We start from the raw sequence: 14,240 nt of genomic DNA, 5'->3' as shown, positions 1-14,240 counted from the left end.
ATCAGTACACCAGGGCCTCCACCTTTTGGCTGCCACCTGATCCACAGTGCACCAGGGCTTTGAACCGGTTCAAGGAACGAAAACGAAAACCAGGAACTTTTTCTATTTCACATGGAACAGAAACCAGAAACTTTATTATTTTTTATGTTCCGGAACAGAAACGCTTATTAAAAATAATGGTAACCGGTTAATACCGGTTTTTATTTCGTTCCTCAAAGTTTCCGTAGCCTACAAATAAAAAAGCTATTCTCCTCCTGCGCAAGTTTCTATGACCCGCTGGGGTTCACTTCCTGTGTGACGTTCGCTGACTGAATGGAGAGAGCGGGAAGGTGGACTACTATCATGTCTCCACTTGATAATAAGTGGAGTGTCTGGGCAAAGAAGTGGAGTGTCTGGGCAAAGAAGTGGAGTGTCTGGGCAAAGAAGTGGAGTGTCTGGGCAAAGAAGTGGAGTGTCTGGGCAAAGAAGTGGAGTGTCTGAGCAAAGAAGTGGAGTTACTGAGTGTCTGAGCAAAGAAGAGCCTGAACGTTGCAACCTCCCTATTGGCTGTTTCTAAAAATGTATCAGTTGTTGCCCTTCCCACGGGAATCATCGCAGGCTCGAGAGACGAGACCTGACGAGTTAGTTCGTTGGTAGCAGAACAAAATGTCTGGACACAAATCAGGTTTTCAGAAAAGGAAAGAAAATAAACGGAGGGTTGAAAATACAAAAAAGGAGGCAGAAAATGCAAAACGAGTTTTAAGGTAGGACAAATGGTTACTTTTCTGAGGCAGCCCGCCATGGCTGCAGGCTTTCAGTTGTGTCATTGAATGGTTACTTTTCTGAGGCAGCCCGCCGTGGCTGCCTGCAGGCTTATTTATTATAGCCCATTTAGTTAAAATAGTTTATATAAAATGTTTATAGTTATGTGATGGTTGTCCTGATTTAGACTGGTGGGTTTTTTTTGGGGGGGGTTGCGCGATGTTGCACCCGGGTCCAGATTAGGGCAGAACCGGCCCTGGCTACATTTCAGGTGTAGTTTGTTTTATGTACAGTATGTATGTACTTGCATAGATGTGTACTTGGTCTTCCAATATGGCGCCTAACAAAATCTCGCGGCGCGGTGACGTCATGCGGTAGCCCTCTATAGGGCCTGACTAGCCTTTGGTAACACAACGAATTATCTTTCATTTTTGGCACTTTTTCTGTTTGTGTAGATGGGAAGACATACTGAGAATCCAAATCGCCAACATTTGAAATAATTGCTTTGAATTATTTCTTGTCTTATTTAATGAAGGTTGTAATAGAGTTAGCCTACATTTGGCTTAAGCTGGATGAGACATAGACATAACTTTATAGCCATTTGTTAAACAGCTGACAGGGAACGTAATTAACCGTTCCGGGAACGAAATTTTTTTGTTCTAACCGGTTCGGGAACGTCTATTTAATGGTGGAACCCAAAACCGGAAACGTTAAAATTCCGTTTCTGTTCGGAACGAACCAATAGGAAAAAAATTCTGGTTCAAAGCCCTGCAGTGCACCAAACATTTATGGCCCCTTGTTGTAATCTAATGACGTTTTTTTTTGTTTGTTTGTTTTTTTAAGCCTTGCCTGAAGTGGATTCCCCCTGCCCCTTTCTGTTTGTTTTGGTTCCAATTTTAGACACACATTATAGGCATTTAGCATATGCTCTTATCCAGAGCGACATAATGCAAGCGCTGAACCCAGCACCTGGAGAGCAACTGGGGGTTCGGTGTCTTACTCAAGGGCACTTCAGCCATTCCTGCTGGCCCAGGGAATTGAACCGGCAACCTTTTGGTCCCAAAGCTGCTTCTCTAACCATTTGGCCATTGTTTATCGTGCACAAGTTATCTAAAACTGGTTCCTTGATCATGACAAAGTTCAGTGCCCTCTCTTGTCACCGGAGTTTAATCCAGTAGAGCACCTTTGGGATGTGCTAGTATGGGAGACTTGCAGGATGAATGTACAGCTGACAAATCTGCAGCAGTTATGTGATGTCTACATGGACCAGATTCTCAAAGGAATGCTTCCAAGGCCTTGTGGAAACCATGTCATGAAGAATACAGGCTGTTTTGAGAGAGCAAAGCAGTATTCATGTAGTGTTTTGAATAAAGTAGCCAGTGGTTGTATGTACATCAGTTTACTCTTGCATGCGCTTGCATAATACTGTATATTCAGATATGCTCATACGTATGTATATATTCATACATCTATATGTATTCCCACTCATGTTTTTATGCTTTCTGTTACAAATGAATTTCTTTAAGATAAAAGGAAGCATTTTCAGTTTGTATATGGCAAGAAATAATGCCATTAATATTAGATTCGCACTTTTTAAGACAAGGCATATGAGTTCTCTCTCTTTGTGTCACACTCAGGTTGTGGTTTAGCTAATTATCAGCTAATAACCAGTTAATTAATCTGTTATTAGGTCTATTGGATGAGTATTTTCCAATGGTTGTAACTATAGTCAGCAAGGAACAGCAGTTTTTGCAGAACTGTTGAGTCTTAGGCTACATCCACACGGCAACGAGATTTTTTTTTTTTTTTTAAATATCGCGTCCATATGGGCAACGGATCAGTTACATTTCAGGTCCATATAGCAATGCAACGCTTGCTGAAAACGATGCAATACACATGCCACACCTCTAGGTGCACTGTAAGACAGTCCCATCGGAGACACCAGAACAATAGAAGAAGTAGACGCATGCGCACAAACCCCTTCTTCTGTAGCTTTAGTCACATAAAGTTTTGATTATTAATCAGTAGCGTAAAATGAAAGACGCGGACAGAGGAATGAATGGGGGTAGATGGAAGCCGGTACGCCAACATTCTGATATCCTCCAGAATTATTTAATGGTCCGGAATAAATTGAATGCTACACGTTGATGGATTACTCTGTTCTACGCCCGTTTTGAGGAATGTATTGTCGGACTTAAACCAACATCTGAAGAGGTGAGATCGCTCCTTTTTTTTTTTTTCCTATTTTTGCTGGCGGGATTGGTTTTGGTTTTGGAAAGAGCACAGGCGGTGCGCGGTTTTGGTTATATTGCTTCCGCAGTGTTTGGACTAGTTATAGGATTTGTTGACAACTCGCATCGAGTTCGTTACACTTCTACCCGGCGTGAAGCACTGACAGTCATGTGGTTGTGACGTCATCGTAAACAAATCCATTCTACTCATCCAGACGACTTCGCAACGGTGCCATTGCCAGATTTTTTCACTCTGGAACCCGTTCTCAAAAGATTTCGTTTTGGGGCACCCAAAACGCCGGTGCCGTGTGGACGCCAGGCCGAAACGATAAACAATTTTATCAGATTCACCTGAATCCGTTGCCGCGTGGACAGGGCCTTAGTACATTATTCAGAAGTTGTACTAAAGGCCACGAACTGAAACAATACCTGAAAGTAAATGTGCTTGCAGTGGAAGACAGTTGTAGTTTTAGTCCCCAGTTTTATTTAGTTGTGCATTTTCAACCATTTTATAAAAGCACCACAGGGCAGCTTTATTGTCCTTTAAGGAAATGAAATGCTTAGGGTTTCCTTCGTCACATAACAAGCATGATGGACTGAGCCCCCAGTCTATTACTTCAGACGGTCAGGATTCTCTGACAGCCTAATAGTTATTTGTTTATTCCTTTTTAGGTATGGCAGTACATCACATTAATGAGGTGCATTTTCCTGATTGACTGCCCTGGAGTTGTGTACCCCTCTGAGGACAGTGAGAGTGACATTGTACTGAAGGGAGTGGTTAGCGCCCCCCCCCCCCCCCCCCCCCTTTTTTAATCTGTTTTCTGTTTACTGCTCTTTTGTGACTACATCCATCATGTTTCATTCCTAGGTCCCAGTGGAAAAGATCCGTAACCCAGAGGATCATATCAGCACTGTTCTGGAGCGAGCAAAAGCCGAATACATACAGAAAACCTATCACATCCCATCCTGGAGCTCTGCTGAGGATTTCTTGGAAAAACTGGCCTTTTGCACGGGAAAACTGCTCGAGGTGTGGCTTCTGACTGTGGTCAAGCACACAGCACGCTAAAGTACAGTTCCAACTTGATCTGTTTACTCGGTTTCTCACAGTAAACAAGCCCAAAGCTCATACACTCCTGCATGCCAGTGGATCGAGTAGAACGCACACCAGGGTTTTAATCTGTTTGAGCGGATATGTGGGTTTTTACTCCAGATTGTTAATGAAAACATGCTTTTAACTATGCAAATGTTTTCCATTTTTAATGTAGAGTAAAAGCTAAACGAAAAATAATTCCAGTGCACTTTGTAGCTCCTGCTGCTTTTTGACTTGTGCAGTTTTGTCAAGCCGTACAGGCTTCTGTATCTGGAAAGAATGAACCGTGATGCATGGCACTGATAATGTTCATAGGACAGAAATAATTGAAGTCTCGTTCTTCACACATTATTTTACGAATTTACAAAGTATAGTCTAATACAAAGTTTATAAAGCTATTAAACATTTTACTTTTACATGTCCAGAGGTAGTTATAAAATTTAAGGTTGGCTCTTTATGAGGAGCAAAATGTTGTAACCTTTTTTGAGTGTTCAACCATTCCACACTTTTGTCTGATTGCTTTTTGTGTGAGCAGTGGTAGCAGATTAGCAGCTGCTTTATTTTATGTATATTTAATGTAGGATTGCATCTCTTCCCCCAAGCCTAAAAAAAATTAAAATGCTGGGCTGAAACTTGAAAGATGATTTCCGTTACAGCAACTTTGCTTGGCTCATTTTGGATCTCTTCTTAACAAATTGTCTGTGAAAGAATTAATAAAGACTCGAGTGCAAACCAGTCAGCAGCTCCTTGACAGAGTGGCAGTAAGATAAGACCTTTATTATCCCACAAAGAGGAAATTTCCTGTTTGCAGCAGCACAGTGGATAGCAGCAAAAGAGGACATACGGTATCTGCTGCTATCCACTGTGCTACTGCAAACAGGAAATTTCCCCATTGTGGGATAATAAAGGTCTTCTTTTCTTATCTTATGGCCATTCTGTCAAGGAGTTGCTGATTGGTTAGCACTCGAGTCTTTATTAATTCTTTCACAGACAATTCATTACCAAGAGATCCAAAATGGGTATCTGATCATCAGGAGGTACCACAGAAGCACCCATTTAGATGTTTTAGTGGGACGGTTTCACTGCGTACACGTCCACCTATCTTCTGTGGCTGCAGCCCTCACTGTTGTGAAGTCAGCCCAATTGCCACTGATCGTTTTTGATAAATAATGATGCTTTTGGATCACTTGTTAATGAATTGTCTGTGGGAATATATATGCTTAAGCAAAGTCTTAAATATTAACAAACATCCCTGTGGTGTTTAAATATCTAAATTAATACTTGGTATTAATGTGTGGCTGCTCAGGTGCTTGCTGAATTATGGGCACTAAATGTCTGTGTTGTCCATCGCATGCAGGGAGGAGAACCTGATACGTCCACCATCTCCAAAATGGTACTAAATGACTGGCAGAGGGGATGCATCCCTTTTTTCGTCAAACTGCCTGGACCAGAGACTGATGAGGAGGTAAAAAAAAAAAAAAGGGTTGCTGATATTGAGGATTCTGGCCTTCTTTTAATGGTAACCTCAGATCAGGGGGAAAACACAAGCTTGGCACACTCTAATGCACTTCTTAGCACATTGTTTGGTATCTGGTAGTTTGGAGGCTCACGTCAGAAATATTAAAATAAGATGAGACGTGACCAGCAACTTTTGTTTTGCTGAACAGGTAATTTGGTGAGAACCAAGTGAACGAGTGTTTCTGATTTATCCTTGTTGTGGCCCAGTTGAGAAATTACTTTAGTTAATTGGATGATGCTGAGTGATGAAAAACTAGTTGTGATTTTTTTTTTCTGTATATTTAAGTACTGGTTATTTGTATTTTCATGAATCGATCTGTACATTTTAACATCCACAGGTAATATCATGACAGTAATATCTACAGTAATATCCCTCACATTTCGATTTTACCTCATCAATAACAAGGCCAAAATGTCCCAAATAAATCTAATGTCTGTAATATAAAGAAACCTAACATCATTTTTTAAAAATGATTTTCACTGAACACGATCCAAGCACAAATTTCAGTCTGGAAAAAATGATTTCTGCTATTGTGATCTTTTTGGGAAAAAATTTATAATGGGTTATTTTGACCTGAACAGAACAGGATGCCTGCCAACAGACTTATAGAATGAAGGCATTGTTTAATCCTCTCCAAACATGAACACGTTTGAATGTAAATAAAGAAAGTAAAGACCGTCCTGAACCTATATTACATTAGGCATGGTTCAGCTGTGGGCTGTTTTTGTAAGAACTGTTCATACCATTATAATTCCACCCAAAAATACTGCTTATATTGGAAATATTACAGTCTGGCCTGAGGAAAATAAATAGTTGGCATAGTGAATAACAAAATAAAATAGATTTAGAATCTGTCTGACATTTAAACGGGTGGGGGGGACAACCTCAGATTGCTTAAATCTCCTAGTTGTAAGAGGTCATTTGTAGGCTATCCAAAATATTCAGTTGCTTCACAAAGTGAACATGAAAAGACAGCAGCAACACATTTTCTATATTAAATATGAATCATGCTTCATTTGTATAATATTATGAAGTAAAGAAGCAGCAGTAATCTAGGGGTTTTATTAATTCTTAATAATCTATTAATCTATGGGTTTTAAATGTGACAGACCACAGTTAGTAAATGTATGAATGTGAAAAATGATTGTGTATGCTTTCGGTTTGAGCATTGCAATATTCTGTGGTATGCTATGTTCTTATTTTGTCAATTTTATTACTATAGGAAAGCGAAATTTACTGACTCGCACAGATTTGCCAATGCCAATGGGGTTTTTTTGTCCACATCAATCAGTGATCTGTGTGATTTCTCAGGTCATTAATGTATTATCTTCTTAAAATAATACATTATTGTTAAATTCGTTGTCAGGGCCCAAGAAACCAGTATTGAGTTTTGACCGGAGAAGTACATCAGGGTTAAAGATATCATGATTTGCTTTGAGAGACTTATTCAAGCCAGATGTACCTAAAACGACCTATAGTTGATGCCCAAAGAGGTACATACACCTAGGCTAAAGATATACTCAATCTGTTTTTCACAACACCATACGTTTCATGTTGCTATACATTTTCTTTCGGCAAGTTAATTAGGTCCCTACTTGATTCACATCAGAGGTAATTTCAAAGCAATTGATTAAAGACATTTACAATACCAGTCAAATGTTTGGACACGCCATTCATAGGTTTGTCTGTATTTTGACTATTTTCTACATTGTAGAACAATACTGAAGACATCCAAACTATGAAATATGGAATTTTGTGGCTAAAAAAAGTTTCATATTTTAGATTCTTCAAAGTAGCCAGCACTTATCTTGATGACGCTTTGCACACTATTGGCAGTATCTTAACCAGCTTCATAAGGTAGTCACCTGGAATGCTTTTCAGTTAACAGATATGCCTTATCAAAAGTTAATTAGTGCAATTTCTTGTCTTCTTAATGTTTGAGATAAAATAATTAACACAGTAAATAGCCCTATTCCACAACTGTAGTAATCCATATTATATCATGACTCGCTCAACTAAGAGAAACAGCAGTCCATCAGTACTTTAAGACATGAAGTGTAAACCCACCCCATTTTTATTCATTAAAAACATTTGAATTAGAAGGTGTTCCCAAACTTTTGACTGATACCGTATTTTGGCCTTAATTCACTATCAGAATTTGAGTTGCACTCCAAAAATTTTAGTTTGCTGCCTTTCAGCCATTTTGTTACAACTTTGGAGGTATGCTTAGGATCATGGTCTTGCTGAAAGACCCAGTTGTGGCAAAGTTGTAACTTTCTGGTTGATGTCTTGAGGTTTTGCTTCAGTATTAGATAATCCTCAGGATGCCATCCGTTTTGTGGAGTGCAGCACTCCCTTTCCCAGCTAAATACCCGCCCACAACATGGTGTTGCCACCTCCCATGCTTCACAGTTGGTGCTTGTAATATTAGTGCTTGTAATATTAAAAGTTTCACCCATCCCCCCCCCAAATTATTTTTATTCATTAAAAACATTTGAATTTGAAGGTGTTCCCAAACTTTTGACTGATACCGTATTTTGGCCTTAATTCACCATCAGAATTTTAGTTGGTCCAGTTAACATGATGTTAATTGTTTCTTTAAAGAGTCTGGATGAAGAAATTGATACCTTTTTAGAAGCTTCTGATTTGACCAGTTGTCATAATTGAGTTAATGGAAGTGTAACTATGGTTGTAAAATTGCCTTTATGCCCTTGATACCATGGAAAAATCCAAGCAATTCAGTCACGACTTCAGGGGGGAACCTGTCGACATCTACAAGACTGGTTCCTCCTTAGGAACAGTTTCCAAGCAATGGAAGGTACCAGAAGCATCTGTACAAACAGTTGTATGCAAATACAAAATATATTAGGGTCACATAGATATGACATCTTTAAGGAAGAAGGCACAAATTGACTCAAGTCTGAAAGGTTTGATTGAACCCCATGTTAATAGGAAAGGAATTGATGGCATCAGTTACCAAAGTATGTACATCCTCCATTAAGAGAGGTCTACATTGCCATGGCCTGAAAGGCTGTTGGGCAAAGACAAAGCCCCTACTAAGTTTGCAGGGGTGATAGCGTTCCAGCGCCGCGCCGGATTTCCAGCGTACCGCGGCGCTGGAAAAAAAAAAATCTAGTTCGCCCATTATCCTGTGTCATTCTGAGATGCGCAGATAGACAGTAAAGGGAACGAATTCCCTTTACTGTCTATCTGCGCATCTCAGAATGACACAGGATAATGGGCGAACTAGATTTTTTTTTTTTCCGGCGCCGTGGTACGCCAGAAATCTGGCGCGGCGCCGGAACGCTATCACCCCTGAGTTTGGCATAACAATGCCAGACTGAAGTTTGCAGATAATCACCAGCCTTTTGGAGGAAGTGTTCTCTGGTTGGATCAAACACAAATTTAACTGTTTAGCCATGATGACCAGCACTATGTATGGAGGAAAATGGGTGAAGCTTTTAATCTTACAAGCACCATCTCAACTGTGAAGCATGGGGTTGGCAACACCATGTTGTGGGTGGGTATTTAGCTGGGAAAGGGAGTGCTGCACTCCACAAAATGGATGGCATCCTGAGGACTGAGGATTATCTAATACTGAAGCAAAACCTCAAGACATCAACCAGAAAGTTAAAACTTGGCCACAACTGGGTCTTCCAGCAAGACCATGATCCTAAGCATACCTCCAAAGTTGTAATAAAATGGCTGAAAGGCAACAAAGTGAAATTATTGGAGTGGACGACATAAATTCCTGACTTGAATCCCATCGAAAATTTGTGGACTGAACTGAAATGCATGTCAAAGCAAGGAGGCCCACAAGCCTGACTGAGTTACACCGGTTCTGCCAGGAGACAGACATTCCAGGAGGAAATTCCAGCAGCTTATTGTGAGAAGGTTGTGGATTTGATTTGATTTGAGTTGAAGCAATCAAAAGGCAATGACTCCAAATGCTAGCATTTGTATGTAAACTTCTGACCCACAAAAATTTGATACAGTAAATAAAAGCTGAAATAAATCTCCTAGCTATTGATTTAAAATGACTGCTTGGGGAAAATAAAGTAAGTAGATGTCATACTTGACTTAACACAGGAAATGTATGTTAACATGAAGTGTGTAGAGTTGTGAAAAATTGAGTTTGAACGTCTTTAGCTGAGCAGTACGCAAACTTTTGGCCTCAAAGGTAAATGGTATGCATTTGTGCTTCCTCACAGGCTAAAGCGCAGCTGCCAGTGGAGGCGAGTGCAGCGGATGCCGTTTATGAAGACCAGCCAACGCAGCAGCACGCTGAGATAACTGAATCCACTGAGCTTGATGCACTACTACAACAGAGACCGAAACAAGAGCATAAACAAAGGATCATTGCTGGTGTCAAGCAAAACTTTGGCAAAATTAATGTAGCTCCAGAGTTCAGCGAGGAAGATCTTGTACCGGTGGAGATGCTTGATCTGCCAGACTCCTGTGGATCAGAGGAGGATGAAGAAGAGGCATGTGAGGAGGAGGGGGAGGATATGGAGGAAAATGGAAATGCAGAGGAAGAAAAAGAAATGTGTGTTGCTGGACATTCTGACAGAGCAGGGGTCAAGAGTACACGTGAGGTGAACAAAGAGTTGGATGAGAAGATAACCAAATTGAAGCGTTTCCTAGACGGTGCCAAGTCCAAACGTTTCTCCACCATTCGGTATGTATACCCCTTCCTTTCACATATGCTTCCTTTTCTTCTAACAAGGTTGTCTAAGGTGAACACTAGTGCTCTTTCCACCTCTAAACTCCTTTTCTGTTAGCTCTGGCAGGAGCCCTGGACTTGCCTAATAATTTAGAGCAGATTTTATAATGTTTTATGACATTGCATTGTTGTTTTTCTGGGTTTCGGCATCCGAATCAATCTTGGAAGCTCTGACCATGATAATATGGGTGGCCTGTGAGTAATAAGCTGCTTTTGTTTTCAACAGAATTCCTAAAGGCCTTTCAGAGAGAGTTTTTGTTTCGGGTGAAAAAAAACAGAGCAACATACAGAAGCCACAGCCAAAAGTTGAATTAAATTTAGTAGTGAAGACACCAAGTATCTCTTTATATGAGCATGTCAACCATGTACTGTATATTCTAGTTAATGTACAGATTGTATTTTCACAATGGAAATTATTTTGAGGTTTGTTTAATGTTCTTTATGGGTATCTCTGAATTTTAAGTCTATGTACATAAAGTATGTGTAGCTCACAGAACATAGAGGTGACGTTTAAAAGAGAGAAAGAAACTGGAAAAAGCCAGTTCACTCCTGTAGATCCTTTTGTGGAGAAACATTGGACCAAGTTGATTTGGAGTTTCAAAGCTGTGAATATTCACACTGATCACCTTCCCTTTTTTTTTTCCTTTAGCTGCAGTCCATGTCCGCAGGAAGAGAGAGGCTCTCGACAGTGAGGAGCCAGTGAAGCCCAATAAGCTCACGTCTAAAGAGGTACGCAATGTTCTCTCGACACCCCAGTGCTGTCTGCCCAAACACATCAAATTGTGTTCTTTTTAATATATACGTGTGCAGAGAATGTTTCTGGTTTTCATCAAACAAATTAAGGCCATAAATACTCTCTCCTGTCCTTTTTTTTTTTTTTTTAATCTCCACAGAAAAGGATCGACCGTGCATAGAAGATGAAGAAGGTTGGCGTCCGCTATTATGACCTGCACAATGTTAAGAACAGAAAAGTGTCCACTGAAGGCCACAAAGGCAAAAGAGCTAAGCGATGAAACAATTTGCTTGGTCACAGCACTAGTTCAATGGACTTGTCTGGTTTGGGACAGGGGATGTGAGACATGGAGATGTGTATATGAGGAGCATTTACAGTGAGGATCTGGAGGTGAATCACAACTTCTCAAATGCACTTTTCACTGCACCATCCATCCACAGAACAATGATGTGGTCCACTATACCATTTTCTCTCTCAACCCCAGAACTGACCATATTTTAATTTAATAATGTCCTTGCGCCACAGTTCTGAAAATCTTCATCACAGGAGAACTCCTCAATAAAATGGACATGACAAAACAGTGGTGTTTTATTGAAAGATGTATGAATTCAGTGGAAGTCAGACTTTATTTTGAAATAATCTGATGCATGACATCTTTATTTCTGTGGGACAATGATTGCATCCAACTGGACCTAAAAAAAAAAAAAGAATAGGAAACATTTTTAGATGTAGATGCCAGTGTTTCACAGCCATTGATCTTAATGGTAATTGGTGGCTTATAAAAGGTGTACCTTCAGTTGCTGGTTGATGCGCTTGAGAAACTGGATCTCCTCAGCGTGCTTCTTCTCTTCAGCTTGTCGCCGTTCGTTTTCACGTCTCTCAATTACCTCGCATTTAGCCTTCTGCTCATTCACCTGTCTTTCCAGTTCCCTTTTCTCATTCTCCAAGTCTTCAATCTGTCCGAGTTACAATGCCAATTCCAGATGTATGCAGGTACTGTAATATGATTTTGAAAAATTAAAGTTAGAGAAAAGGGTGACACACACAGCGGTGACTACCTTGTTCTCAGTGTCTGACTTCCCTTGCTCGGCCTGCAGAGCTTTCCTTATTCCGAAGGCCACACTGCTCTCGTACAGGGTCCGATAGGCAGCGATGGTCATGCGAATCTCATCTCTCACTCGTAAAAGCAGCATTCCTCTCTCAGCACAGTTGATGGTGACTTGTCTGATTAGCTCATCTAAATGACAACAAAACTTTTTTTTTTCCCCCAAGATATTCATATATTTTAGAAAGGAATGTCTGAATATTTAAGTTTTGCTATTTAAGTTTTGCACTAAATGTGTAAGATGTGGCTATTTTTCCACAACCTGGGTGTTTTCAAGAAGCTGCAGATTAATGATTATACCCAAAACATTTTTTTCATTGGTGTGTTAGCACTGTTAATGTTCTGTCTTCTGTTTTGTGAAATAATTTCCAACCATGCAGGTTATGTAATCTTGTTTTAATGAGCCCTTTTTAACCAACCAAAGCACTGTGTGTAGAGCTCTCTGCGAACAGGGCAAATGCCTGAATCTCTGGCCTGTCTCTGCTGCAGTTTGAGATCCAGATCCTCTTGCAGACGCATGACATCTGTCCGGGTGCATGGCATGCTGGACACGGGCTGTACCCACAGCTGATTATTCTCCATCCATTCCCTGCACACAAGTTCACACAAACGCACTTGAAGTGTCACATATTAGGACACCTATGGAAAAGCAGGACGGCCTTACCTTGGTGGAAGGATGGCATTAAGGATCTCCTCTGTTTGCTGTTTAATGGCATCAGATGAAGGGCTGTGGGGTTTGGGTGGAGGTGGAACTGGACCAGAGGTGATGGGTTGGTGGGGAGTCCTCTTCAGAGGACGAGTCTTTGGCTGATACTGTGAGAGATTTTCAGTGTTGCATGGGAAAGATTGCTGGCTAATGTCAGGTAAGTGACAAGTTTATTGCCGTTAATAAAGCAGACCCTCCAGGATTTCGCGATGTTGCGATTTGCAAATTCAACGCAATTATATCCAATCACCGCAAATTTGACCAATCGTTGGCGGCGTCTTGAGGTGATGTTGACAAACTACCTTCCGTGTATACGTTCAAGAGAAGCAGCATGTGCAAGTCAGTGTATATAGGCTTAAGTTCTGTTACTGAAAGTGTTATGTTTACAGTGAAGGACTGTGTGCACTTTACATTATTTTTTTTACTTAATACAAGAAATTAATGGATGCCAACATTTTTGCCAAAATGGTATTTTATTTTCCATTGTTTAGGCAGCTTCAGCATCATACTGTGAGATTCTGTTCCAATTGTTTTTTTTTTCTTCTATGAAGCCTGAGATATTTATTTTATTAGTTTATAATTATTGTTTAATTTAGTCTTCAGGAGAGACTGCCTGCACACAGTACTAGTATTAATAGTTTTTTTTTTCTTACATGAAAGCTGAGGCATTTATATTATATTTTAAGGTAACTTCATGTTGTGCTGTGAGGTTCTATGCACTTTTGAACCAACAGGAGCATTTGGATAAGTAAAGCCTATTTTTTCTGCATTTTTGTAGTCCTGGTAATCTTTTATATTGGTAAAGTTGTTTATAGGACCATTTCTCAGTGTCTGTTTTTTTAATCAATAGTTTTTCAGTAATAACTTAATATTTAACATGTCACTCAATTTTAATCACAAAAGGAGAAAATCGCAACTTTCACTTCCTCCCGCAATGTAATCGCAACAAAAACCTAAAAAAAACCTCCGCAACTTTCATCGCAATTTTTTTTTTTTTTGGAAAAAAACCCGCAACATCAGATATTAGCCCGCAACAATCACAAAAAGGCCCGCGGAATCCTGGGGGGACTGATAAAGTAGCTGTCATCAACCGCAGCTAAAGGAACTCCCTGATATTGGGTAAGGTTAGTCTCGGATGGAAACTCTACTAGCATGTTTATCTCTAGTTATATTTAACTAGCAAAGGAGGCTCCTCACCAGCCCGAGTCAGTGTTACCTTTGGTGATTTCTCGGTGTTTTTGCTCACCAGCTGCGGGGTGTCGTACTTCAGCAAAGACTCAGTCGGTGCAATCATGGTCAGATCTTCTATTTCCTCCCCAAATTAAGTCTTTAATTTAAATAAGATAAAAGTCTGAGGAAACCCGCCCGGTGGCTAACCTACCCCTCCGACCA

At 40.3% G+C, this 14,240-nt stretch overlaps 2 protein-coding genes across 3 annotated transcripts in view; one reads left to right on the top strand and one right to left on the bottom strand.

Annotated features, from left to right (window-relative positions):
* LOC132886281 (nucleolar GTP-binding protein 2-like) overlaps positions 1–11,615 on the top strand; it is an 18,015-nt gene extending 6,400 nt beyond the window's left edge. Inside the window, exons 3-7 of the mRNA XM_060920836.1 lie at positions 3,841–3,999; positions 5,420–5,527; positions 9,793–10,259; positions 10,954–11,033; positions 11,198–11,615. Coding sequence (XP_060776819.1) covers positions 3,841–3,999; positions 5,420–5,527; positions 9,793–10,259; positions 10,954–10,996 — 777 coding nt within the window. The 3' untranslated portion in view covers positions 10,997–11,033; positions 11,198–11,615. The remainder of the gene's footprint in view (positions 1–3,840; positions 4,000–5,419; positions 5,528–9,792; positions 10,260–10,953; positions 11,034–11,197) is intronic.
* LOC132886976 (axonemal dynein light intermediate polypeptide 1-like) lies at positions 11,594–14,240 on the bottom strand. 2 transcript variants are annotated; one of them, XM_060922249.1, is made up of 6 exons: positions 14,065–14,240; positions 12,807–12,955; positions 12,562–12,731; positions 12,096–12,274; positions 11,829–11,993; positions 11,594–11,729 (listed from the first exon to the last, which is right to left on the bottom strand). In XM_060922249.1, exons 1-6 carry the CDS (start codon positions 14,140–14,142, stop codon positions 11,694–11,696), a joined length of 777 nt encoding a protein of 258 aa, XP_060778232.1. In that variant the 5' UTR covers positions 14,143–14,240; the 3' UTR covers positions 11,594–11,693. The 2 variants fall into 2 exon arrangements, with proteins under 2 accessions (XP_060778232.1, XP_060778233.1); XM_060922250.1 differs by having other exon boundaries at positions 14,095–14,240.

This window comes from Neoarius graeffei, chromosome 5 (assembly GCF_027579695.1).
Source record: "Neoarius graeffei isolate fNeoGra1 chromosome 5, fNeoGra1.pri, whole genome shotgun sequence".
Classification (NCBI taxonomy): domain Eukaryota; kingdom Metazoa; phylum Chordata; class Actinopteri; order Siluriformes; family Ariidae; genus Neoarius; species Neoarius graeffei.
The sequence above is the reverse complement of the archived record's forward strand: the minus strand, read 5'-3'. Positions and strand labels throughout refer to the sequence as shown.

What these genes read in the sequence shown, in the direction of transcription:
- LOC132886976 (XM_060922249.1), bottom strand. Translation starts at nt 14,142, where the DNA reads ATGATTGCACCGACTGAGTCTTTGCTGAAGTACGACACCCCGCAGCTG. An exon ending in ACACCGAGAAATCACCAAAG is followed by an intron (nt 12,956 to 14,064) that starts GTAACACTGACT and finishes AATCTCTCACAG; the next exon opens with TATCAGCCAAAGACTCGTCC. An exon ending in AATGCCATCCTTCCACCAAG is followed by an intron (nt 12,732 to 12,806) that starts GTAAGGCCGTCC and finishes ACTTGTGTGCAG; the next exon opens with GGAATGGATGGAGAATAATC.